This window comes from Peromyscus eremicus, chromosome 4 (assembly GCF_949786415.1).
Source record: "Peromyscus eremicus chromosome 4, PerEre_H2_v1, whole genome shotgun sequence".
In the NCBI taxonomy this organism is placed as follows: Eukaryota; Metazoa; Chordata; class Mammalia; order Rodentia; family Cricetidae; genus Peromyscus; species Peromyscus eremicus.
The window spans coordinates 14,910,352-14,937,746 of NC_081419.1; the positions used below are offsets into that span (position 1 = coordinate 14,910,352).

Sequence of the window (27,395 nt, forward strand, 5' to 3'; positions counted from 1 at the left end):
ATGGGGTTTGTACAGAATCGGCCCTGGTAGTGCAGCACCATGGGCCACACTGTACTGAGAGATGTGTGGTTGTTCTCTCAAGATGGAAGCTCTCAGCTACCGCTCCAGCACCATGCCTGCCTGCCTGCCTGCTGCCATGATGCCCACCATGATGGTCATGGACCCCTCTGAAACTGCTGAGTCACAAATTCTTTCTTCTGTAAGTTGCCCTGGTCATGGTGTCTTTACACAGTAATTATAGAAAAGTAATTAAGACACAACTAAATATTTTCGAACTTGTATAAAAAAAAAAAAATTTTTTTTTTTTTTTTTTTTTTTTGGTTTTTTGAGACAGGGTTTCTCTGTGTAGCTTTACGCCTTTCCTGGAATTTACTATGTAGATCAAACTAGCCTCAAACTCACAGAGATCCACCTGCCTCTGCCTTCTGAGTGCTGGGATTAAAGGAGTGCGCGGGCCACCACCCGGCTTGTGTAAAAAAATTTTAAGAAGTTAAATATACTTCAAAATTATAATATCATTCATTACACTGCATGCTAATTAAGAAAAATAAAAAGGCACAGTGGCAAATGCTTGTGGTGCTATATTGTGTACCCTAATAAAATTTGCCTGAAGATCAGAAAACAAAACAAGCCACTAGATTAAACATAGAGGACAGGCAGTGGTGGCACACACCTTTAATCCTAGCACTCAGAAGGCAGAGATCTGTCTGGATCTTAGTGAGTTCAAAGCCACCCTGGACTACATGAGATTGTTCAGTCTAGGAGAGAAACAGAGCCAGGCAGTGGTGGCACACACCTTTAATTCCAATACTTGGGAATCACATGCCTTTAATCAAAGCACTTGAGATCTCACATCTTTAATCCCAGTATTTGGGAAGCACACATGCCATTAATCCCAGCACTAGGAAGGAAGTGATGGCTGGGTGGAGAAAGGTGTATAAGGCGTGAGGAGACAGGAAGTAGAGCCTTTTTGGCTGGAGAGCTTTCGACTGAGGACACAGAGGCGTTCAGTCAGAGGATCTGTGGAGTTGTCGAGGTGAGGCATGGCAGTGGCTTGTTCCTTTGTCTCTCTGATCTTTCAGCATTTACTCCAATATCTGGCTCTGGGTTTGTTTGTTTGTTTTGTTTGAGACAGAGTTTCCCTGCGTAGCTTTGGAGCCTTCCTGGAACTCACTCTAGCTAGGCTGACCTCAAACTCACAGAGATCCACCTGCCTCTGTCTCCGAGTGCTGGAATTAAAGGCATGCACCACCACTGCCCGGCTTTTTTTTTTTTTTTTTTTTTTTTTTGGTTGGCTCTGAGGTTTTTTTTTTTTTTTTTTTTTTTTAATTAAAAAAAACCATTTAGCAATTTATGTTACAAATGCTTTTAATGCCACTATTCAAAAAGCAGAGACAGATGGATTTCCATGAGTGCAAGGCAAGCCTGGTCTACATACTAAATTTAAAACTAGCCTGGGTTACACAGTAAGAATCTGTTTCAAAAACAAAAACAAAACACCAAAAATCAAAAACCAAACCCAACCTAAAACAGAATTAGGCCTGGCAAGATGGCTTAGCATGTACAGGTGCTGTCACTAAATCTGATAACCTGAATTGAATACCTGGGGCCCCTATGTCGGAAGGACAGAACCAACTCTGAAAGCTGTCCACTGGTTTCACATAGATGTCATGGCTCACACACACAAAATAAGTGTAATAAAAACATTTACAAATAATAAAAAAATAAACTAATTTTATAAAGATACACTCAAAACATAAAAAGAAACCAAGACATCTGTGTCCCCAGCTGGAGGCACAGGCACCTGGATGACGGAGGCACAACTAAAGTATCTGCACCTCACAGGGCAGGCGGCAGGTGGAACTAAGATGAACACAAAAAGGACGTGCTATCTGCTCAGTGGCTTCCCCAGCAGGGGCCAGCAAGATCACCACAATGCTAGAGCTTAGCTGGAGCAGCCTATGATCTGAAAAGGCCTAGGCCCAAGGTGACAGCGGCTCAGCTTCCTGGTAGCTCTGAACTTCCTTCTGCAGGGACTCAGCGGCTTTGAAATGGAGACAGCAACCCTCCGACCCCCAACAGAAGAGGACAGAGCTGCTCTGTTACCAGACACCACATCCTCAGCTTGCCTCTTCTTACCCTAATGCACATAGCCTATAGGCCCAATGTGGAGCAGCCCGTGGTCAGGAGTCACGAAGGGAAATGATGTCAAGGAGATCCCATTGTACGGTGGGTGGGGGGTGGGGGGACAATAAACAGAGAAACAGCTTGTACAGGATGAAAATGAGGGGTCTGCACAAATTGAGAAGGGGAACATGTGAACAGGGACCTGTGGAGGTCTGAGGGAGTCCCCGGAAATAGAGCAAGGCAAAGGGTTGGGGTGGGGAAAAGTCAACTGCCCAGGCCAGTGACCAGGGCAGAGGGCAGGTCTTGGGAGAGGGACCATAACAACTGTGAATCAGAACTTGGGGAGGCCACAGCAGGACCAGGTCAAGCCATGTCTTGTTTTCTCCTTTAACAGATCAGAGCAGCAGAGTGGGAAGGAGGTACCCAGCCAACACAGGAAGGCTGGGTACAGGCAGGAGACGACGAAGTGACAAGCCAGCAGTGGAGGGACAGGATCCATCTGCCAACAGTCAAGGATTCGTTAGCATGCGTGTGCAGTATGAGCCAAGAAGAGGATCCAGCAGACCACTGGGCACTGAGGCTTTAGCGAGACAACGTAACAATCAATGTGCTTTTCTTTCCTGGGAGATATGGGAAGAGGGTGGAGAACAAGGAGAGAAGGCCAAGGTGTGGGTCTAAGGTGTCCACTAGGTATCCTGGGAGGCTTGAGGTGTCAGAAGCATATTATATATAAGTAGTAATCAAAGTCACCTAGAGATTTCAAGAGGGTAAGCCTGGGCACCTGAGGGCAGGAAGAAGGGATGCTGAGAGAGATAGCCAGGGAAGATACCAGAGAGGCTGAAGAACCTAGGAGGAGCCATAGCTGGAGACGGTTTTGGATAAGGGAAAGACTCACTCAGGCCCCTAGTCCCTAACAGCAGACCCTTGGCTTACCATCTCAGGACAGCCGATGGTGTGGAATCTGCAGGGAACCCGACACTTGGTGCAGGATCTAACATGGTCCTGAAACTGGAGGGTCAAGAGGATAAAGTTACCAGGGTCATTGTCATTACTGACGGTCTCCTATCCCAACCAGCTCCATTTTCTTTTTTTTTTTTTTAACCATGTTTTTTTTTTTTTTTTTTTTTAAAGATTTATTTATTTATTATGTATACAGCATATGTGGCTGCATGCCAGAAGAGGGCACCAGATCTCATTACAGATGGTTGTGAGCCACCACGTGGTTGCTGGGAATTGAACTCAGGACCTCTGGAAGATCAGTCAGTGCTCTTAACCTCTGAGCCATCTCTCCAGCCCTCCATTTTCTTAATGTACCGATCATGTCAGATTTAACAAAAGAAACCCCTAGATGCATCCTATTGGCCTTCTTACTGTCATGCAAAATTAAGATTAGACAAGCCACTGTCAATCACTGTGGAAAGGAGACATTTCAGGATTGCTTGGAAAAGTCTAGTTCATGGTTTTGGGGAGGTCCATGCCACACAGAAAGCAACCCAGCTGTTATTTCTGTCAGTCTTGAGAGTATACAACATTGAAACCCCTGGGCCTCAGGCAGAATATTCAGATTCACGAGCATAGAGCGTAAGAACAGAGCAGCCCCTTGTGTTATGTAGGGACCGGATAGAATAAAACAACTAGGGCTGGAGAGATGGCTCAGCGGTTAAGAACATCTGGCTGCTCTTCCAGAGGTCCTGAGTTCAATTCCCAGCAACCACATGGTGGCCCACAACCATCTGTAATGGGATCTGGCACCCTCTTCTGGTCTTCAGGCATACATGCAAACAGAACACTGTATACATAATAAAATTAAATCTTAAAAAAAAAAAAAAAAAAAAAAGAATAAAAGAACTATTGATGAACACAGGAAACCTAAGCACACTGAACTCAACTGAAAAAAACGTGTCTGGTAAGGGCAGGAGAAAGGCCACCTCTTTGAGACCCAGTGTGAGGGTAAGGAGGCATTTTTCTTCTACTACCATTCCAGGCAGCATGTGTGGTCAGACTTGCCCTGTGAAAAAAGCAACTTAAAAAAAGAGACCAGGGGAGGTTGGAGAGATGGCTCAGCGGGTGAGAGCACTGGCTTATTTTCCACAGGAGCTGGGTTCGATTCCCAGCACTCACATGGTGACTCACAACTCCAGTTTCAGGGGACCTGAAGCCCTCACACAGACATACATGCAGGTAAAACACTAACACACATGAAATCATTTAAAAATAACAACAAGCCAGGCATGGTGGTACAGTCTTTAATCCCAGCACTTGGGAGGCAAAGGCAGGAGGATCTCTGTGAGTTGTAGGCCAGCCTGGTCTACAGAGTGAGTTCCAAAACAGTCAGGGCTACATGCCAAAAACCTTATTATATTATTTGGGGTAACTAAATCTATTTCCATGGTCATTTGTATTTAGCTCAAAAACAAACCATTTCTTATTTCCTGGTTGTGAGAGGTGTATTTTTTGTCAACAAGAAGGAAGCCCAGCTCAGTGGTAGAAAGCCTGCTTTGTAAGCATGAAGCCCTGAATTCCAGGGCCAACACTACACGCCCCCACTCCCCAAAAGGAACTTGCCCAACTCTAACAACATAACCTATGATTGTGTGTGTGTGCACACCTATAATCCTAGCACTTGGGAGTTGGAGGCAGGAGGATCAGGAGTTCAAGGTTATCCTCAACTACACATTAAGTTCCAGGCCAGCCTGGGCTACATGAATCCCTGGTAGGAGTGGGGGGTAGGGATAGGGGAATGCCAGACAAAGTGAAAGGTGCCTTTAAGGCAAATCCATGACTTTAAGGCCAGCCTTGTCTATATAGCAAATTCTAGGCACCCAGAACTATATAATGAGATCCTGCCTCAAAACAAATGAACGACAACAAAAAAATCCAAATGAATATTGGAGGATAAGTCACCATGCCCAAGAACATGCCCATCCTGGTAACAGCAAGTAAACCTCACTTTGCTGCTATTCTCCCTCTGAGCAGCAGGTCATAAACTATCCCAAATGACAGCCCTTCCCCACTGCCCATCAGGTCTAGCACCATGGTCTTCAGAAGATGGGAGGAATTGCTCTACCTTTTCCCGAGAGATCTTCTTCTTGCCACAGCCTTCACAGGTTAAGGGAAACTTAGGGCAGACCTCGTAGTGTACCTTAGAAAAAAGAGGAACATTAGATGGGGATGCCAACACCAGGACAGGGCAGGGAAGGAGAAGGGGACACATGAAGTGCTCAAGACAGCAGCAGCACTTAGGAGGACACTGAAGTACTCCTGGCTCCTCAGACGCTCTCTGAAAGCTGTGTTTAACACTGACTGAGATCCAGTAGGCGCCCTTACAAAGTCAGACTCTAGGACGTTCTTCTTCCTCTACAACCTCCAGAGAACACGAGAAAGATGAGGAAAGGGAGCATCACCACTTTGCAACTCCTGACTAGAACAAAGGGTCTCTGTAGAGATTGAAATGGCAGTGCAGGACTTCCTCAGAACTAGACTATGCTGTCCTCACGTGGGCCCAGAGCACAGCCAGATTCCCTTAAGAGAGACCCTGATATGCTACTACAGCATGCCCAACATCCAGATGTGATCATCCAACAGAGGAACACAGTGCCAACAGCCAGGATGTGGGGAGCAAATAGAGTAGGCAGCTGAGAAAGGGCCTAAAAGAAGATGCTGATGACCCTGACTCCAGCAAACGTGAGTGAAGGACACCTTCTCACTCCACAGCGGGAATGTGGGCAAGTCAGAGAGGGACAGAGTACATAGCATTACATTTTAGATATGCTCCGGCTTGGAAGTGTCCCCCAAGATCTACACACTGAAGGCTTAGTCCCTAGCACAGGTGTGCATGTGATGTAATCCAAATGCAAATTCTCTAGGCCACTGGGAACATGCCCTCAAAGGGGACACTAAGTCTTCAGTCCCTTCCTCTTTCATTGCCCTATCACGTACTCCAAAACCAAGACAAACCTTCTCTTTGCAAAGTATTATCTCAGGCCCTGTTAAAGCTATGGTAAGCTGCTGCTGATAATACATCGTGAACTACTGTAGACAAAATAACATGCAGTCTGACTAGCTTGTGAACAGTCTGGAGGACAGGCACACAGCTGGTGAATCACAATGCTGCTTTCTCTACCTGCTGTTTCAACTTTTCTAAAGTAAGACGTTTTTCTTGTTGTTTGTGGGGAGGTGGGGTCCTGAGTGCTGGGATTATGAGTCATCACACTCGGGTATAAACACTTGAAAAAGAAAAAAGCCAGGCAGTGGTGGTGCACGCCTTTAATCCCAGCACTTGGAAGGCAGAGGCAGGAAGATCTCTGAGTTCGAGGCCAGCCTGGTCTACAGAGTGAGTTCCAGGACAGCCAGAGATACACAGAGAAACCCTGTCTTGAAAAACAAACAAATAAACAAACACTTGAATTTTTTTTTAGTTCTGCATGGTGGCACAAACCATTAATCCCAACACCTGAAAGGCAGAACCAGGATGATCTCTGTAAGTTTGAGACCAGCCTGGTCTACAGAGCAAGTTCCAGTCCAGCCAAGGCTACAGATGAGAACCTGCTTCAAAATATACATGTTAATACTTCTGGATTTATTTATTTTATATGTATGAGTGTTTTGCCTGGTTTTACCCACATAAGTCAGAAAAGGGCATTGGATCCCCTGGAACTGATGTTATGGTGTACCATCATGTGGGTGCTGTGAACTGAACCCAGGTCCTCTAAAGGAACAACAAGTACTCTTAACTGTAATTACATACCAAAGCCCAGTCCCACCAAGAACCTTCTAACCTCCACGGCACCATGGAGACAAGTATGAAGCAGAAGCTAAGCAAACTCCAACCATGGCAGCAAACTCTAGGTGACTGCCAGTGTGTAGACAATGCCACCCAGGCTGTACCCGCCCAGCGCACCTCCAGGTCTGCATGGCTACAGGGTGCCCTGCAGTGCTGGCAGCTCAGGCTCCTTTTGGGGCATTCCTGCTCAGTGTGGTGCTCCTTCTCGCTGAGGCGGACCAGGACTTTACATGCAGGACACTCGGTGAGCAGGAATGGGCATAGTCCTTCGTGGCAGCTCTGGTAACAAAAGGAGGTATATGAAGATAGTATGCAGACCCTGCAGGTAACCCAGCACATGCAAGTGGCTTGGTGTTCCATGTTATCCTGCCTACTCATCATGGAGACTGCCCTCCTCGAGACCACTCACCATGAAGACACAGGTCAGTGCATCCTCTTTCCACTTTTGGAAAGCAGGGATGCTGACTCCTAGCTGCACTAGACTAGATGCTCCATTGCAGCTGGTCTCTGGTGAGTGGTACCCGAGGACACTCACCTCCTCAACTGTACACCCATGCCACCCCTCATCCCTGTGTCAGCTCCCAACTAAGTAGTGGACTGCTCTCCAGTATGAAGACAAACACACCGTGGGGTCATGCTGCAGACCTTACCAGTCCTGACCTCATCGCTGTTACAGTGGAGGCGGGAGGCAAAAGGTGTACAAGGGAGACGTGGAGATCGTGTGAAAGTGGCTGCGTGGCCCCCAACACCTGCAGCTCTGGGCACGGCGACCTAGCAAAGGCCTAACGTACCACACAGACAGCCAGGCTAAGGTGCTGGGAGGTCAGCCTAGAGCCAGCTGTTCTCAATGTACAGGATGTATACCTCAGGTCTATGCTGTGAAGGGCCAGAGTGATACACAAGACTACACCAGACCCCACCCCAGCAGACTGAACAACAGGAGCAAACCACGCCATAGATGCACTGTGCCTCTCAGCTGACCAATAAGCACCAATACAGGGACATCCTACCCAGTAAACCAGGAGAGACAGGGCAATGAGCAAGCCCCCAGTTAAATGCTTTCCTTTGTAAGAGTTGCCATGGTCATGATGTCTCGGAGGTTACCAGAGAAACACAGCATTAGAGGTTTGTTGGCTAAGCTCTCTTGTTTCCCTCCTTACACTTCTGTGGGGGGTGATGGGAGGTGAGGATTGAGACAGGGTTTCTCTATGTAGCCCTGGCTGTTCTAGAACTTGCTCTATAGATGATCCACCTGCCTCTGTCTCCCAAGGGTTGGGATTAAAGGTATACACCAACCATGCCTTGAGACCCTAATGTGGTGATATATTGTTTGTAATCTAAGAAATAAAACTTGCCTGAAGATCAGAAGACAGAGCCAGCCACAGCTGGCCACAGAGGTCAGGCAGTGGTGGCACACACCTTTAATCCTAGCACTCAGAAGGCAGAGGCAGAGCTCCATCTGGATTTCTGTGAGTTCAAGGCCACACTGGGCTACATAAAATCAGTCCAGTCTAAAAGAGAAATAGAGCCAGGCAGTGGTGGCCTACACCTTTAATTCCAGCACTAGGAAAGTTGAGACAGGAATTGATATGGCTGGGCAGAGAGAGGAATATAAGGCGGGAGGAGACAGGAACTCGTACTCTTTCAGGCTGAGGAGTTGGTGAGGTGAGAGGTGGTGGCTGTGGCTTGCTCTGCTTCTCTGATCTTTCAGCTTTCCCCCGATATCTGATTCCAAGTTTTTATTAAGACCAATTAGGATGCGTGTAGCACCCTACGTTAAGCACACAGGTCAGTAGAGGAAGCACACTTGGTACTGTGCAGCCTCCACTCTCCATCCATAGAACTCTCACCTTCTGAAATGCAAACTCAGTCTCCGTTAATAGACTCCTCTGCCCCTGGAAACCTTTACCTTACTGCCCCTGCTATGGACACATGTATGCATGCAACAGCATAGAACTGGTCCCCCGTACCTGGTCATCTCACTGAACTCATAGAGAAGCTCTGAAGCAGAGGACACAAGAGGAGAACCACCAGGAGAAGGTTAATAGACAAGAAGTAAGTTCCTAAGGCTGAGTGAAAATCCAGAGCAGGGCAGGAAGGACCATCAGCAGGGCCATGAAAATAGAGGCCACAGCTCACAGTTGTCCAAACAATTCCGGAGGAAGGTTGTTCGGAGGGGACAAGGGGGTGAGGGACCCTCATTCAGATCCCAGGAAGCAAGTGGGATTCTAGATAAGGCATGTACATTCAGTCTGAATGCTGGGCAACCCCCAAAACAGGACACACAGGAACACAGATAACCACACTAACAGTCAAGTCTAAGGGGCTCTCTGGCCCAGCACAGATGTGCTGTATGCCATACTCCCGTAACTCTCTGAGTAGACGACAATTAGTTATTAGAACACACACAAAGAGGGTCCTCGAGGAGTTACTATGCTGTAACAGTTTCTAGAGCGTAAACCTAAAGCACAAATAGTTAAGTTACTATAATTTAGCTAAAAGGCTATTTTTATTTGGGGCTGGGGAAATGGCTCAATTGATAAAGTACTTGTCACACAAACACAATGACCTTAATTTTTCCATGTAAAAAGCAAAACAGACAAAAGCCACATACAGCAGTGTACTCCTATAATCCCAATGTTGGGAAAACTAAGATAGGAGGGATCTCTGAGGAAAGATGGTCAGCCAGCCTAGACTAACTGGTGAGCTCCAGACCAATAAGAAACCCTTTCTCAACAAAGTGAATGGCTCCTGAGGAACAACATCCAAGGCTGACCTCTGGCCTCCACATGCATACAAGCATGCATACACACACACACACACACACACACACACTCACTCACTCACTCACTCTTAAAGCTGTACATACAGTAGTAGAAAGCCTAGAATGCACAACCCTGGATTCAATCCTCTCTACTGAAAAAGAAAATGAGTGACAAGGCAGCTTAGATTTGCTTTGACGTAATCCATAAAGGAAACATGGGCAGAGACAGCCGACAGCAGTCTGGTAGGCACCCAGGAGCCCTAGCAGGGACTTGGCTCTCAGCTCACAGCTCAAAGTTGCCAAATGTTTCTCTTTTTTTTTGAGATAGAATGTTATGCAACCCATTCTGACCACGAACTTTCTATGTAGCTGAGGATGGCCTTGAACCCCTGATCCTGACAAATTTCAATAATAAAATTTTTCTCCTGGGCTGAGTATGGCTCAATGGTAGAGTATGTGCTTTTCATGTTCGTGGCCCTAGGTTCAATGCCCTGCATTGGTGCTTCAAATTCCTAACTGAGCTCAGGCCCTGAGAATTGGAGCTCACTGATTAGTCGAGGCTGGCCAGTCACCAAACCCCAGGGACCCTCCTGTTTCTGCTTCTCCAACACTGAGATTACAGGAGTATGCTGCCATCCCTGGCTTTTTTAGATGGGTTCTGGGGAAACCAGAGTCACAGGCAGAAGACACACTTGTCCCAACACACTCAGGCAACAAGGACAAAGCTTTGTCTCCCCAACAGCCACAGCAGACACAATCCAAATACTTCAGCATTTACTCAACCAGAATTCAAACTGAACATCTTTAGCAAATACGGTTGCCATAAATGATTTTTAAAAAAGATTTGTTTGTTTTGTTGTTTTTTGAGACAGGGTTTCTCTGTGTAGCCCTGACTGCCCTGGAACTCGATCTGTCTACCAGGCTGGCCTCGAACTCAGAGATCACCCTGCTTCTGCATCCTGAGTGCTGGGATTAAAAGCATGGGCCACTTGGCCGAGGGCAGGCAGTTGAGACAGGGTATTGTAAGTAACCTTGGCTGGTCTGGAACTCACTATGTTGACCAGACTGACCTCAAACTCCTCATAGAGATGAACCTGCTTCTGCCTCCCAAGGGCTGGGATTACACCATACCTAGCTTAGATTTTTTTTAAAAAAATTATATATATAGGTGTTTTGCCCACATCTGACTATGTACCATGTGCACATAGTGCCCAAGGAGGCCAGAAAAGGGCACTGGATCCTTTGGAACTTGAGCTGAGGCAGTCATGAGCTGTCATGGGGCTGCTGGGACTTGAATGCTGCAGGCCACAGGAATATATCATAAGAACTCAGCTGGTTATCGCAAAGTCACTACCTGGAGGAATCAGGGAATTCCTCAAGAGGAAGCCAAATCCCAAGCAGTTTTTGGTGTTACTTGGCTTGTTATAGATCAGCTGTATTCTGTTATGAAAATTATATGTGCCTTCATAGTTTTCCCAATTGACTTTTCCCTAAGAAGGGCTAACAGTGTGGACTGATCACTCTCTGGACATACACATTCCAGGTATTTGGAGAACAGCCTCAGGAAAGGCTTTCTCTGGAATCAGATATCTCCCTTGGCCACTTTCAAGGACTAGCAGTAATAACAGTCCACATGCAAGTCTCCTAATTTAAGACAAATTCCACAAGGAGACACCGCCTAGGTCAGGTGGATGTTCAGTAATAGCTTTACACATTTAGCTCGAACCCTCCTTTCTTACAGCCTTACTAACTTTATAGACCTCTAACTCCTTATCTAACCACTTCTAGGGATATTTGGATAATCTGTGCTGACAGCTATGCTCAGCCAGAACCCCAGTTCAAGCCTCCCTGTAATTATCATCATTGTCAGCATCCAGCCAGGTCCAGCCCCAGATGGAGGAAAGTACTTTATCAGAGATACCTCTGTACTCTCTAAGAACAGACTTAAGCATCCAGGCTACCTGTCTGAGAAGGCCTGGCGTGCTGTGGGATGTTCTGTATGTCACATGTGTTGCTGATTAGTCAATAAATAAAACACTGATTGGCTATTGGCTAGGCAGGAAGTGTAGGCGGGACAAGGAGGAGAATAAAGCTGGGAAGTGGAAGGCTGAGTCAGAGAGACACTGCCAGCCACCACGATGACAAACAGCATGTGAAGATGCCGGTAAGCCACGAGCCATGTGGCAAGGTATAGCTTAATGGAAATGGATTAATTTAAGCTGTAAGAACAGTTAGCAAGAAGCCTGCCACGGCCATACAGTTTTTAACCAATATAAGTCTCTGTCTTTACTTGATTGGGTCTGAGTGGCTGTGGGACTGGCGGGTGATAAAGACTTGCCCTGATCGTGGCCAGGCAGGAAAACTTAAGCTACACTGGCGGATGTGCCAATTAAGCTTAACTTCCTCCTTTCCCAAATCTTACCTCTAGTTCCAGATCTCGCTTTAACTATCACCAGAGGCATCTAGCTGTACAGGCTACCTAGCGACCGAGCACACTTTCCCCCACCCTGCAGAAAAATAGCAGATAGCTTGGACAGATATGAGCCACAGGAAAAAAGAAGACAGTTTTATTTTCTCCCATTGACCTAGCAACTTATAGATTCTTAACATTTTCTACCAATCACGTTTAAGATTATAGTTGAGCACATAAGAGCCCTCTTCTATTACCTGAATTTAGCCTTTAGTTAATTCATTTCCCCATTGGTCACTTCCCTTTGGGGTTGCAAATGATAATTAACGGTTATTGCCTCCCTATATGTGACTCTTATCACTCCTCCATTGACCCTGGAAACCTGGCTTTGCACTGCTAAGGGAATACTGCTTGTAAGTGTATATATACCAGGACTTCCAGGGCACGTGGAGGACAGGGAAGAGAAAAGAGTATGGAAGAACTAGACGGGTAAGAACTTGAGAGGAACAGGAGAGAGAAGGAGATGGGAGAGGAGATGATATGGGAAGGAACAAGATGGATGAGAACCTAGAAGGGGCAGAACTAGATGAAGAAATTAAGATGGAACCTAGAGGGGACCTCAGACAAGTGTAGAGAGAAATCAGGCTAGAAATGAGCTAAATATGAGAGCAGAATATAAGCTTGTAACTGACACAGAATGATAAAGTATATGGACTAAGGAGTTTCGTGCACATAGATTCATTTCTTCTCATCAAAGATTAATTATCAGCTGGTTGTAGATTCTTCCCGGACCCTGGGAGGGGACTATCGAGGAGCTGGACCCCCATAGTCCCCAATACTTGAACTCAGATCCTCTGCAAGAGTAGCCAGTGCTCTTAACCACAGAGCCAACACTCTAGCACCATAACTGAATTTCTTAAGAACACATAATTGTGGGGCTGGAGAGATGACTCCAAGTTAGGAGCACTTGCTGCTCTTGCAAAGGACTCAGGTTCTACCCCCAGGACCCACATGACGGCTCACAACCAACCTTAACTCCAGTTCTAGGGATCCCGGTGCCTTCTTCTAGTTCCTCTTTGGGCACAAGGCACACATGTGATGCACATACACACATGAAGATAAAACACACAAAATAAAAAGATTTAAAAGGAGAAGAAGAACATACAATTAGGCCATGCACACTGGCACACCTGCCTCCCAATGTGCTCCCTAGTATTTGCAGCCCTGGCTGGTCTGGAACTTACTATGTAGAGACCAGGCTTGCCTTGAACTCACAGAGATCTGCCAGTCTTTGTTTTCCCTAGTGTGGGAATACTGGTATGCAGCACCATGCCTTGCCCTTTGAGAGAGCAGATTTGAACAGGGCTTTCAATCCATCTTCAGAACAACAGGCATCATTATAAAGGAAAAGCAAAGCCAAAGGCTAAGCAGCATTTTTCTCCAACTTTCCAAACATTTTAAATAATTCAAACCATTAAAAAAAAAAGTTTTAGTCACAGTCTTAGTTTTCAGTGAAAACCAAGAAATAAACAAGCCAGGTAGTGGTGGCATACACCTTTATTTCCAGCACTTGGGAGGCAGAGCCAGGCGGATCTCTGTGAGTTTGAGGCCAGCCTGGTCTACACAGTGAGATCCAGGACAGGCACCAAAACAACACAGAAACCCTGTCTCGAAAAAAAAAAAGAAAGAAAGAAAGAAACAGATGTGTGACAGGCAGGAGAGACAGGATCATCTGCAAAGGTGTTAATGACTACACACAGAGTATGTAATTTCTGGTCTGGTCTGTGACATTTGCTACCAGTGAGAAGTTTTTATCAATAAAATCAGCTAAGGCAGAGCTATGCCTGCCCTCCCACGTGACCAAACCCAACTCATCTCAGGGACTTTCCAGAGCTCTCAAAGGGTGCAGCCAGGGACTTTCCAGCCTGCATGCCTGCAAAGCCACATGGCACCAAGCCCACAGCCTGGCTGCAGTCCCTGGCCATCAGTCAGAGGCCCACACAGCCACTGACCTCTAGTACCACAGGCCTGAAGGCAACAGAAATCCCAGAGGAATCTTGAGCCTAACAGCTCTGGGAACTATTTTTCCACCTGCCCCAGGGATCTCTCAAGCACCTTCAAGGGCAATAGGTTATAGGGGGCCCCCATGCTCTACACCCACATTTTCCTGCATCCACCCTATTTCCCTAGGGGCCATCTCTTTCTGAGACAGCACTAGGCATTTCACTTTAAGAATATACTGTGGACTATGGCTCCTGATCAGGCCCTGACACCATGCTAGAAAAGAAGACCATAGTTTCTTGTTCACCCAGTGAAGCCCAAACTGCTCAGCTTGCAAAATGAAACCCAAAGCCCGAGATCACAAAGTGTAATCAATCAACAGGAGGACATGGGACATGTAGCCAGACACATGGCAGACCATAGGAGAGATGAGGTCTCACTAAGCAGCCCAGGCTACCCTTGAATTCATGATCCTCCTGTCTTAGCCTCCCAAGAACTAGGATTAGATGTACATCACCATGTCTAGCTGAGACAAAACCTTTTTGAAGGTTGGTGACTGAGCCATCAAAGAGGAATGAGTAACCTGGTGGACTGGAGTGGCCTACCTAACCACCTGACCTCTGTGATGCAGGTTTAACTGAAGATGTCTAAAGGTGACATGAGGTTCACATCAATGCTCCCACTACATTCGTACACCACCATCAGTATACCACCATTCGTACACTAACTCTGCTACTGGCCTTTTAGATGTCTTTCCATGACCACATAACAAATACATCCCTTTTTTTTGGGGGGTGTGGGGGGTGGGTTTTGAGACAGGGTTTCTCTATGTAGCTTTGTGCCTTTCCTGGAACTTACTCCGTAGCCCAGGCTGGCCTCAAACTCACGGAGATCGCCTGCTCTGTCTCCTGAGTTCTGGGAGTAAAGGCATGCGCCACCACCACCCGGCTACAAATACACTCTTTACTTGAACAGTTTCCAGTGTCAACACAAATCACAAGAGAACCCTCTGAGGTAGCCATGGTAATGCTTGCCTTTAATCCTAGTACTCAGGAGCAGGCAGATCTCTGTGAATCTCTGGACAACCAGGGCCATAGAGACCAACCCTGTCTCAAAAAAAAAAAAAAAAAAAAAAAAAAACAACAAGCAAACCAGAAAACAAATAACAAAAAGGAAAACCCTTGTGGGTATGACATACAACACAGAATCTCATTGACTTTAGAAGCCGCAGTTTCCAACAAAATTGGAGATCTGCAATCTAAGCCAATGTGATGCTACCCTGACACTAACTCCTTACTTAAGGTACCTCCAAGTCCACATACCTCTGGGGTGAGAAGGAAACTGAGACATGGAAAGAAGCGACAAGCTCTGTGGTACAGGCCTATGCTGAACTATTTGGGGTTCAGAAAGAGTACTCTTTAAAAAAATAAAATAAAGAGACAAAACAAAGGATTCTCTAGGTATGGCCTAGATTACAGGCATGTGGCACCATACCCTCATAAAGGAACACTTTCTAAGGAGCAGTTCTTTTTTCACATACATTAGTCAGGCCAGTCCCAGCAGGAGTAGAGAACAGCTTCTCTGAGAACTGTTTTGTAGGGCCTGGAGAGATGGCTCAAAGGTTAAGATCACTGATTGCTCTTCCAGAGGACCTGGGTTCAATTCCCAGCACCCACATGGCAGCTCACAGCTGTCTGTAACTCCAGTTCCAAGGGCCTAACACACTCACACAGACATACATGCATGAAAAACACAAATGCATATAAAATAAAAATAAACAAATCATTTAAAAAAAAAAAAAAGCTTCGGGAAGTAGAACTCTCCAAAGCCCACTGCTGAAGATTCAGCCACCAGGCCAGAACAGAAATGTCTCTCTACCTCATATTCCTTCAAGGTTCCTTTCCAGGTGCATCCATCGTTGGGACAGACAGCTGGTAGGCTCTCCACCTCCCTGCGGGCAGCATTATCTGGAAAGGCCTAGAACAGGAACGTCCTTGGGTTACACCTTCTCCCAGCACCCTACTGCCTATGAAGCAACATCTAGATCAGAGACCCTACCCAAAACAACCTGTGCCACCCTCCTGAGCCAGCACAGGAAGCAGAAGATAACTAAGGACCAGCTAAGCCATGTTTCCCAACCTTTCCCTCCTCCTGCCCAAACAGTCACGAGGCCACTTCTATCTCCCAACTTCTCATTCTGTTACCAATGTTACTAAACAAAATTTCTACATATTTTCTGTTCATTTTAGCTTGTTTAGCTCAATACAGTGTACTTACCGAGCTACTCTCTAAAATAGAAATGCCTTCTTCATATAGGCCTTCATGGACACAGGCAGCACAATTCTGAGGCCCAGAGCTGGTGGGAACAGAGGAAACAGAAAACCCCACTGCAAAACTTGTGGCATGGATTAACTGAGCACTGCTTGCTCAGTCCACAACCCAGCTCCACGCCACTCATTCTTAATTTTTCTCATCTTGATCAACAAGTATATCAACTGAACAATATTTAAAAAAATTCACAAATGAGAGAATTCAAATGTGGAAAAGGGTATCAGGACTTGAACTTGCAAGGCCAACTCATGTCTTCCTTTTTTTTTTTTTTTTAATTTGTGACGTCAGGGATTGAGGTATGGCTTCATGAATGCCACGTAAGTGTTTATCACGGAGCCTCAACTCCAGCCCCACTCCTTCCACTTGTGAACGAGGCACTGGCTCTCTGAAAAACCTGACACTGAATCATGTGGGTGTGTTTATCTTCTCCACATGCACTGCTGCTGCCCTTTCATACCACTGCACAGTGACACACGTCAGCCACCCACCCACATGACATTCAGCCTATCTACTCAGAGCAGCCTAAGGGAGCTATAACCCTCACACTAAACTTTCCAATGCCTGTGAAACCAACAATGATGTACTATACTTAATCTCCCAAGTCCAAAAATATTCTAATATATAGCCTATGTTCCCATCTGTGTGCACACAAGTATGTGTTCCTGTGTGAACACAGGTGCATACATGTGTATGTGGAAGCCAGGGGTCAAACATCAGGTATTCCTCCTCAGGTACCATCCACCTTTTTTCAGACAGAACTCCCACAGTCCCCAGAACACGTAGGTTTATTAGGCTAGGCTAAACAATGAGCCCCAAGACTCCTCCCCTCTGTCTCCAGGCATATGATGTGATTACAAATGCACATTACCATGCCCTAGCTTTCACACAGGTGGACGAGATCACACTCACTGTACAGCAAGTATTTTACCATCTGTCTATCCAGCTCCACTGTTATGTTTTTCATTTTTCAATTGCATTTTTAAAATTGATTGTGTGTGTAAACATGTACCAAGGTGTGCAGGTAGAGGTCAGAGGACAACTTGTGGGAGTTTAGCTCCCTCCTTTCACTCTGTGTGTGGACCTTAGGGCTCAAATTCAGGTCATCAGGCTTGGCAGCAAGTGCCTGAACCCACTGAGCCATCTCTCGGACTTTCGCTGTTATTTATTTATTTATTTTTTTTCAGAGCTGAGGACCGAACCCAGGGCTCTACCACTGAGCTAAATCTCCAACCCCTCGTTGTTATTTTTTGAGACAGAACTGAGGTTGGTTTTGAACTTACTATGTAGCCAATGATGACTTTGAACTTCTGATCTTCCAGTCTCTACCTCCCAAGAGTTGGGAACAAGAATATACTACTATACTTTGCTATGATCAATTCTGAATTCTTTTTTTTTTTTTTTTTTTTTTTAGACAAAGTCTATGTAGCCCTTGAACTCACAAAGATCCTTCTTCTTGTGCCTTCCGAGTGCTAGGGCTACAGGACTGTTTCACCACACCCAGCTATAATCAATGTTCTTAAATGGTGGATTTTACATTCTTGGTTTGGGCTAAGCCTCCAGAATCCAAGGAGGATTTGTACTGGTAACCACTATTCTAGACAGTGCAATCTAACATCAGAGCCACCCACTTGCCCCTGCCCACCGGGCAGCATGCCATGCACACCTGAGGATGCTGGTCAGGCAGAAGGAACAGTAGCGGTGACCACACTGGGCCTGGAAGGGCCTCCGCAAGATGTTTCTGCAGGCTGAGCACAGGTACTTGGCTTCTAACTTGGTCCCCAGGAGGGTCTTGGAGAAGCCAGGCTGCAGCAGGTCTAGGGAGCCAGGGGGAGTCACACTGGCTGCAGCCATGTGAGTTATAACCCACACGCCACAAAGCCCTAAAGAAAAACACAGACCATATCACACCTCAATTCAGAATAATCCTCTAAAGCAGTGGTTCTCAACCGTCTTAATGCTTCAGTCCTTTAATACAGTTCCTCATGTGTGGTGATCCCAACCATAAAATTATCTTCGTTGCTACTTCATAATTGTACTTTTGTTACTGTTATGAATCACAATATAAATATCTGTCTTCTGATGGTCTTAGGCCTTGTGAGTAGTTCCACCTCCAAATGGGTCACAACCCACAGGTTAAGAACGACTGCTCTAGAGGGAAAAGGAAGGTGTTGGAGTCTACCAGGAGGCACATGGTGAGGTGCCTGGGTCACTACACTGACCTTGAAAGAGGATCTAAGAAACAAGATTTAGGAGTTCTGGGAAGGCTCTAAGATAAGCCAAACAAATCTGCTACAAATGTGGGAAGAGATGTCAGTGGGGGTGACAGGGACCTGGTGGCACCCACAGTTACTATCCAATACATGAACTTCCTACCTTCTGGCATCCAATCAATCCTGGCTGGAGCACTTCCTGCTGAAACTAATAGTGTCTTCCAACTATACGCACGGTCCCTACAGGTTTAAGCTGGTGGACAGCTTCCTTAGGTCCTAAACAGCACCCGGAGGTGGACATACCTGGGCTTAGGTGTTGATCACTGTGCTCCCTAACTGCTCTCAGCTCTCCACACACTGCAGTGAGCCCACAGCCTGCAGAACCCCTCTTCTGGATCTGACACCTGCCATCCTCACCAACATGTTTCCCTCAAAATCAACCAGAGCCCATTTCCCTGCCCTCCTCCCACATCACCCACCATACCAGAAGAGCCCCTCTGCCCACTGCATCCTGTTTTCCTGTTCTATCAACTCTGGCTCTTCTTCCACCCAGGCTCTTCCTTCATCCTCCAGCACAGCAGCCTCTACTGGTTCCCTCTCAACTCCCAGAGGAATTACACGGCAATCAGGCTTGCCTCTCCCCCATTTTCTCAGGTAGCACTCTGGGAGCCCTCACACTCGGGAGCCCAGGAAGACAGGCCTACTCAGGCTGAGGCAGGTGTGGAGAGGCCTGGACTACCTGAAGTAGCAGCATGGTACCTCTATGTCTTCCAGTGGCCTCTCATACCTGTAATACACCATTTCCCAGTGACAATCTCCTTGCCATCTTTCCAAGTCCAAAGCAGCCTAAAGGCTGAGGGCAGCCGCTAACCATACTTTCTGCTAACCATTCCTCAGAGCCTGTGAGAAGGTGTGGGAAGACCACTGGCTCTCACTCAAAAGGGCAGGCTAGTCCCAAGGAGGGCAAAGAGGTCTGGGGTGAGGGGTGGGAGGACATGGGCATGGACTCCCAGGGTCTTTGCTGCCAAGAAGGGGTTCAGTTTCAGAAGGGGAGCTTAAGGAAGAAGTGGGTTATGTGCCCTGGGATACAGATTAAGAAGTATGTGGTAACTGAGATGTACTGGAGGCAGGAAGGCAATAAGCAGCAGGAGCAGCAACATTCCCAGAGTCCTCTCTTCCCAGCAAACCCGTCATGTTTCATTTAATTAACAAATCACCTCTTAGAACCATTCCCACATTTAAATCCCAGAGGCAGTTCTCCGGCTCCAGGAACAAGGACAGCATTGGCTGCCTCCCTCAAACGCTGCCGGCCCCGCTGACTTGCCTGCCCTGCTTGTCCCCCAAAGCCTTGGGGCACTCACATCCCGCATGAACAAGGCCCCATCTAAGCACTGGTGGAAAGCTACAGTGAGAAAACCAGAGTGTGGGTCTAGTGCCACATTGTAAGTCAGTTGGTTCTAGGTCTACTGGCCTGCAAAAATGAGGGAGTGGCCAGTCTGCCAAGGCCCTCCCTCCTCTTTCCTGCCAAATGCCCTCAGGATTACTTGCTGTTCTCCAGAGACTCATCAAGCCCATGGGTTCTGAGCCCACTCCTTGCCCAACTCTTGGTCAATCCTGCTAATTCTGCCTCCTCTGATGGACACCCTGCCCTCTGTTCTCCTTCCCACCTATACCAAACACCATCATCCACAGTGTCGAGCCACACTCAGAAGAGAGACACCTGCACAACTCCTACACTGACTATGCCCTGATTCCACTGCTTCTTCCTATTGCTCCCAAATATTCCTGCCCTAGACCCTTCTTCAAACTCAATGTCACTTGCCTCTGCCAGTAATCAGGTGCTCAGAGTCCCAAGAGAGCACAGAGACCCAGGCACCAACAGAACACGCCTGGATATACACCAGCATGGCCTTTCAAAGCAACCTTCATTATCAAGATGACTGTTACTTACAAGCAGCTTACTAACCTTTCAAGCACACCTTGATTCTGATTACACATATTAAAACAACCCCACGCCATTCACAACGCACCAGGGACAGCTGTCACCTGCCACCTTCTTCTCATTCAACCAATGGTTTTCAGATGACAGGCACCAGTATGACTGGTTTCTGTGAACCAAGCCTCGGCTGAGGGTGTGGAGTTCAGAAGCAAGAGTCTTATTAGGGCAAAGCCTAGTAGCCTGCAGAGCTTCATTGAACTCCTCTGTGCTGTCTGCATGTCTCAAAGAAATTCCCCCTGTACACCTAGATGGGGTAACTTAAGAGAGCCCAAGCAGAAGGCACTTTAACTCAGCACACTTGAAATCTAGGACAAGTACACACAGCTACTGCATTACAAACAGCATGTCATCTCCCCCTGTTCACATCTGGGAAACACTAAGCACCGCAATGACCCCACACACTCATGGGTATGCTTTACCAAAGAGGCACATGGATGTCTAAGGCAGCGACTCCTGAAGGGGACCTGGCAGGACTGAGATGAGAGCTTCTATATGGAGCACCAGGACAAGGCTTTTGGGGTGTCTCTAACCTGCTCACAGCTCACCCAGGCCCACATTCACTCAGTTCTTCTGCATATACAATCTAATGACTCCTCCATCCAAGTTCACAGAGCATATGTATAAACTCCATCTACTCTAAGCACCCAACAGGGCGGATAGCCCTGGGCAGGAGGGCAAACCTGACTCTGTCCCTTTCTCTGAGGTGGATGCTTCTCCTTGTATCACATGTGCATCTGCTCTGTGGCGGGTTTGAAACTCAGTGAAACACCAAGTCAAAAATAAACGAACTAAAACAAAAACCCCAGCTGGAACAAAACAACCAGAGACATGAATGTAGGACAGGTTTTATAGGGAGTACTTCTGAGCTGTGTGTGGAGCACCAGTAATATATAAATAAATAAAATATACACAAATTGTCAAAGAACCAATTAATTCAATTAACAAAGTGCAGGGCTGAAGAGATGGCTCAGCAGTTAGGAATACTTGCTGCTCTTTCAGAAGACCAGAGTTTGGTTCCCAGGACCCACAAGGGTAATCAACAACCGACCTGTAACTCCAGTTCCAGGGGACCCAATGCCCTTATCTGGCCTCTGCAGACACTGTATACATGTGCTGCACAGACATCATGCAGATAAACACTAATGCACATAAAATAAAAATTAAAATTTTAATAACTTTAATTAAAAATTTGGGAGTGGTTGTGGTTTTGAGACAGAGTTTCTCCATGTAGCCTTGGTTGTCCCGGAACTCCCTATGTAGATCCGTCTGCCTCTGCTTCCCAAATCCTGGGATTAAAGGGGTACACTACCACTGCATGACTAAGTAAAAAATGCTTTAATTAAAAAAAGGCCACAACACACAGCAGGGCTTTAACCTCCACATCTGTCGTTCTCTCAGATATGGCCTCAGAAGCTCTTCTCCTGTTCCAGTCTCACATACATGGCAACACAGATTTAGATGTCACACACACACACACACACACACACACACACACACACACACACCCCTCTCTAACCTGTGAATGGAGCACCTGTTAGGACCTCAACACTCAAACATAACAAATGGATAGCTCCAGCGCTGACTGCACAGCTTCCCTCCTGCCACTGTGGCCTCCTGGGAGCCAGAGGGACCTTGACCACAGCATGAAGTCTGGGCCTCTATCACCTCAGAACGTCAATGCTTTCCCAGCTCTGGTCATGAAACCTAAAGCTGCCCCAACTCCACCTGTCTTCCATCCCCCCGGCTCCCATCAGTTCTTACAGGTCTGCACCATGCCCATCCTGCCAATGCCTTACTGCCAGGACTGGCTGTCAGAAGGCAAGGAGTACAGAGCTGGAAAGAGGGAGGAGGGGTGCCAGCTTCTATAGCTCTCCCTCCTGGTGGCTGCTAGGGCAGCAGCCCTTCACTAATGGCCAGCTCAGCTAGCTCTGGTACACAGCGGCACACAGCACACAATCCCATTTCTGTGACAACTGGTCCAGCCTGTCAAACTCACCTCCTCCCCCAACCCATGCCCTCTGCTCTAAACAGAGCACCCCAACTCTGGGTCACGTGCCAAATTCCAAATCCTTGATTTTCTTGTGTTCAAGTTTCCAGTTCCCATCCACCTCAATTACAACCTGCCCCAAGTACCAACTACACTGCCTACCTGGGTCCCAGATCTTAGGTACAGACAGCACCCATTGGGTCTCCTCCCCTATGGACGGGAGCAGGGCAAGCACAGTAGTGATGTGATGGATGCCCAGTGTGGCATCCAGGTGGAGCCTCCACCAACTGTAAAGGGGGCAGGGCCAGTAAACAGGCAGGAAGACTCCAACATGGGATAATCTGTAGAACCTATGGGCAATTTTTTTCTTCTCCAGGTTATCTTGTCCATGCCTGTACAAGCTCACAACTTCCCATGGAATCCACCTGCCAAGCCATTCTCACAATTTATGTAATGACCACACGGGAAGTGGAAGCCTGGCATCCCACTGTCAAGAAGGAAACCCCAAGTCAACTCCCAAAACAGGCGTGAGGTGTCAGGGAGGAAGCACTTCCTTCTTGGAAGGCCTTCTCTAAGTGGACACAGCCCAGTCTGCTGCTCCTTTACGGGTGCAGGAGGAATCGCAGCCCAGCGACTCCTAGAGGGCTCTGACAGAAAGCGTCCGATGTGCTGCAGCCCAGGAGCCAGCGAGACTGGATGAGTATGCACACAGCCTTCACTCTAGCCCCTCCAAGCTCCCATCAGCCATCAGGTGTGTGGAGGTACTGAGGCCCAAGCCCTGCCCCTCGATGACCAGCAAACAGGAAAGAGTAACAGGGTTCCTGGCAGCCTGCCCTGTCAGAGAATAGTCTGTCCAGTTCTGGGGTGGGGGTGGGGGGGTGCTAGGGGGTCCCAGGAAAAGAAACAGCAAATATGTAAGCACCTCACAGACCTGCCCTGCAGTTCAGACCAGGTAGACACTACCGCTGGTAGCACTCAGCCTTCCAGCTACACACACAAGGCTTGATAAAGAACTACCCTTGAGCCGGGCGGTGGTGGTGATGCAAACCTTTAATTTCAGCACTTGGGAGGCAGAGGCAGGAAGATCTCTTCTGAGTTCGAGGCCAAAATGGTCTACAGAGGTAGTTCTAGGACAGCCAGGGCCACACAGAGAAACCCTGTCTCGAAAAAAACAAAAGCAAGCAAGCAAACAAAACAACCCTTGAGCTTGCGCTTTTGTTAAAACTCCAAAGTGCTTATAAATGCTGTGATATGCAAAGTATGCAGCAATAAAGCTAAATTTTTAAAAGACTCAAACACCAATTTAGGATTGGTTGGGGCCTCCACCCGGTAACAGTAACTTTGGGTCACTAAATATCACCTTTCTCAGCCAGTCACACAAGCATGGAGCACTCTGGCAAGGCCAAGTGTGACCTCTCTGGGCGACTGGTAGCCAGGAACAGAGGACTTCCAGCTAATGAGCTGCACGCAAGACGACCTTGCACTGTGTCCAAGGGGCCGAAAGTTTCCTGAGTCCCCCAACTCTGTGCTTCTTCGACTTTAGAGCCAGCAGGGAGTACGCCTTTGGGTTCTAATCAATCTCATGTCCTCACTACCTACTTGGGGCTTCGTGTCCATCATGAAGAGTACCCACCAGGTCCAACCCCCACTAAGCCACCAACAAGGAAGGGGTCTAGGGGGAGGAGAGAGTCGTGGGTTGTGGAGTCGAGTGTCAAGGGTCCGAAAAGGCGACGCCTGAGTCCTGGGAGTGTCAGACCTAATTTGACCCCACAGGTCCAAAAGCCGAAGCCTTTGGTGGGGAGGTGGGCGGTAAAAGTGGCCCGGGAGCCCAGGTGTTCGCACAACAGCATCCACCCTCGAGCCAGCAAGGCACAAGTGGGGCTCGTGGGTCCCACAGCCGGGACCCCGGACCGAGATCCGGAGAATGGACCATAGTGCCGAGACCCAGAGCCATCCCGCCTAGGGCCGCGTAGCCACGCACCGCTGCCGACGTCGCGAACTTTTCCGGCCCCCCTCCCGCCGACTTTCAGTTTCCGGCTCCGCAAAGCCTCCCCACTCCCGACGGCAGCCCCGCATCTGACCCCCGACCGCCACTCCCACCCCGCGCCTGACCCCGGCCCGACCCGCCGTGAGACTCGACCCCCCGCTCAGATCCGCGCCGCCTCACCCAACGGTCTCCGCGCGCCCGGAACTCAGCGCCCGCCGGGAACCACCCCCGCTGGCGCGGCCCGCCCCGCCTGACGGACAGACGCACGAGCCTACCAGGAGCTCGCAGGGAGCGGCGGCGGGCGTCGATTTGTCAAATAGGCCGCCTTGGGCCTACCCTCTGACAGACGGAAGCAGGAACCTATCAGGAGCGAGCAGGGAGCCGCAGCGAGCGACGATTGGCCGGCGTCGCGCGGCGTGGTCCTAAGCTTGTTTCCCGGCTTCTTAGCAAAGTCGAGGAGGGGCTGACGTGAGCTGCTGTAGATTGGCATAGGCTCTCCTGGAACATTCGCGCTCCTAAAACATACCTGGTGCTCTGGAGATCAGAGGGTAAAGTCACTTGCCACCAAGCTTGATGACCCGAGTTCGGTCTCTGGGGTCCACATCATGGAAGGAGAGCAAGGAATCGTACGTTATTTAATCACAAACGCACACGCGCGCGCACACACGCACACGTGGAATATTTCATTTTTTTTAAATGTGTATGAATGTTTGCCTGGATGTATGTATGCATGTGGGTGAATGGTGTCCTAAAGCCCAGAAAACAACAACGGATCCCTTGGAACTGGAGTTATAGACAGTTACGAACTGCCATGTGGCTACTGGGAACTGAACGCAGTATTCTGCAAGAGCAGCAGGTGGTCTTCACCATTGAGCCGTCTCTCTAGCCCCTCCTATTTTATAGATCTCACCTGGAGGCTGGAGAAACGGATGGGCAAGAGTGCTTGCTGCCCAAGCCTGATGGACTGAGTTCAGATCCACACCCATGTCTGTTTTAAAAGCTGGGTGTGCCGGGCGGTGGTGGCGCACGCCTTTAATCCCAGCACTTGGGAGGCAGAGGCAGGCGGATCTCTGTGAGTTCGAGGCCAGCCTGGTCTCCAAAGCGAGTTCCAGGAAAGGCGCAAAGCTACACAGAGAAACTCTGTCTCTAAAAAACCAAAAAAAAAAAAAAAAAAAAAAAAAGCTGGGTGTGTATTATTCTTGCAGAAGAGACAGGAGATAGGATTAGTGTGGCTTGCTGGATGTCAACCTAGCTCCAGGTTCAGGGAGAAACCTGAAAGGAATAAGAAAGCTGTGGTGACACACACCTTTAATCCCAGCACTTGGGAGGCAGAGGCAGGTGGATCTCTGAATTAAAGGCCTGCTTGGTGAGTGAGTTCCAGAACAGCCAAAGCTACACAGAGAAACCCTGTCTCGAACCCCTCCCCTCGCCCCCAAGGAGGGTGATAGAGCACCCTATCTAATGTTGTCTGGCCTTTGAATATGTGGTTCACACACACACACACACACACACACACACACCACATACCATGTATACATAACACCACACACATATGTATACACACAAAATGACTAGATCTCACCAGTCTTCTACACCAGGTATGTACAACCTGCCACATGTATCCCAGGATGGCCATGAATGCATCCCAATGCCTGTAGATGTTATATCACAATGTAAAAATGATGGACACTTCTGCACTGTACTCTCTGAGTCTCATCTGTGTTCATTCTGTAACTGACTTTGAGAGATACTTGTGCCCTTCTCTTTGGCTATTAGACTCTTTTTTTTTTTTTTTTTTTTTTTTTAAAGATTTATTTATTTATTTTGTATACAGCATGTATGACCAGAAGAGGGCACCAGATCTCATTACAGATGGTTGTGAGCCACCATGTGGTTGCTGGGAACTGAACTCAGGACCTCTGGAACAACAGTCAGTGTTCTTAACCCCTGAGCCATCTCTCCAGCCCCTGGCTATTAGACTCTTAACATACCCCAAGAAACTGAAATATTTTCCAGGAATCTCATTCAGGAGAAAGGAAAAGGCTGAAGCCTAGGCCAACCAAAGCAGAAACTTGTCTCCTGGAAAGAGATTTGGAGCTTCAGGCCATCTTGCAGGGTAGACTGGAGCTGAGACAATGAGATGGGTCAGTGATGGGCAGGCCCACACTTGACCCAGCCTACTTAATGATTCATAACTGTGGACTCTACTTGAAGTTAAACTTCATGCAGGACCCTGAAGGTGGATGTGGGGGAGGCTGTGTCACTGGATCGCTTTTTTTAACACAAGGTTTCTCTGTGTAACAGCCATGGTTGTCCTGAAACTTGATCTGTTGACCAGACTGGCCTCAAACTCACAGAAATCCACCTGCCTCTGCCTCCTGAGTGCTGGGATTAAGGGTGTGCAACACCACCACCTGGCTTTTGTCTTTCTTTCTAATGGGGCCACATTGAATAAATCTTTTTTGCTTTTCACTGGTGATTTTTCTCTTTGATTGGCTTATTGAGGACAAGTAACTGAGCATGCCTCCGCGGGATGCCGGGACAGGCTCTGACTCTAATAACTACAGCAGCAATATCATGAAGACTGCAAGGACTAGGGGGCTGAGGGGAGTCCAGGTGACACCCTGGTAACAAGGAGACCCCCTGCAGCTGTGAAATCTGTTTCAAGTAGGGGCTACTGATCCGGCCACACTGACTGCATTCTTTGCTTGGTTAGGAGTTGGAATTCCCCTAACTGAATCAGGAATTCCACCAATAGGACAGCAAGGTTGTCCCCTTCTGATCAAACTCAGGCAG

The 27,395-nt window shown here is 47.8% G+C and overlaps 1 protein-coding gene across 2 annotated transcripts in view; it reads right to left on the minus strand.

Moving 5' to 3' along the window:
- Traf2 (TNF receptor associated factor 2) overlaps positions 1–24,852 on the minus strand; it is a 32,420-nt gene extending 7,568 nt beyond the window's left edge. Inside the window, exons 1-7 of one of the 2 annotated variants that reach the window (XM_059260309.1) lie at positions 24,780–24,852; positions 18,080–18,296; positions 16,363–16,441; positions 15,964–16,062; positions 7,028–7,189; positions 5,195–5,269; positions 3,061–3,135 (exon numbers count right to left, since the gene is read on the minus strand). In XM_059260309.1, coding sequence (XP_059116292.1) covers positions 3,061–3,135; positions 5,195–5,269; positions 7,028–7,189; positions 15,964–16,062; positions 16,363–16,441; positions 18,080–18,267 — 678 coding nt within the window. In that variant the 5' untranslated portion in view covers positions 18,268–18,296; positions 24,780–24,852. Of the gene's footprint in view, positions 1–3,060; positions 3,136–5,194; positions 5,270–7,027; positions 7,190–15,963; positions 16,063–16,362; positions 16,442–18,079; positions 18,297–23,972; positions 24,658–24,779 lie in introns of those variants that run through there. The other variant, XM_059260310.1, reaches the window with a different exon arrangement.
- Positions 24,853–27,395: the final 2,543 nt, after the last annotated feature.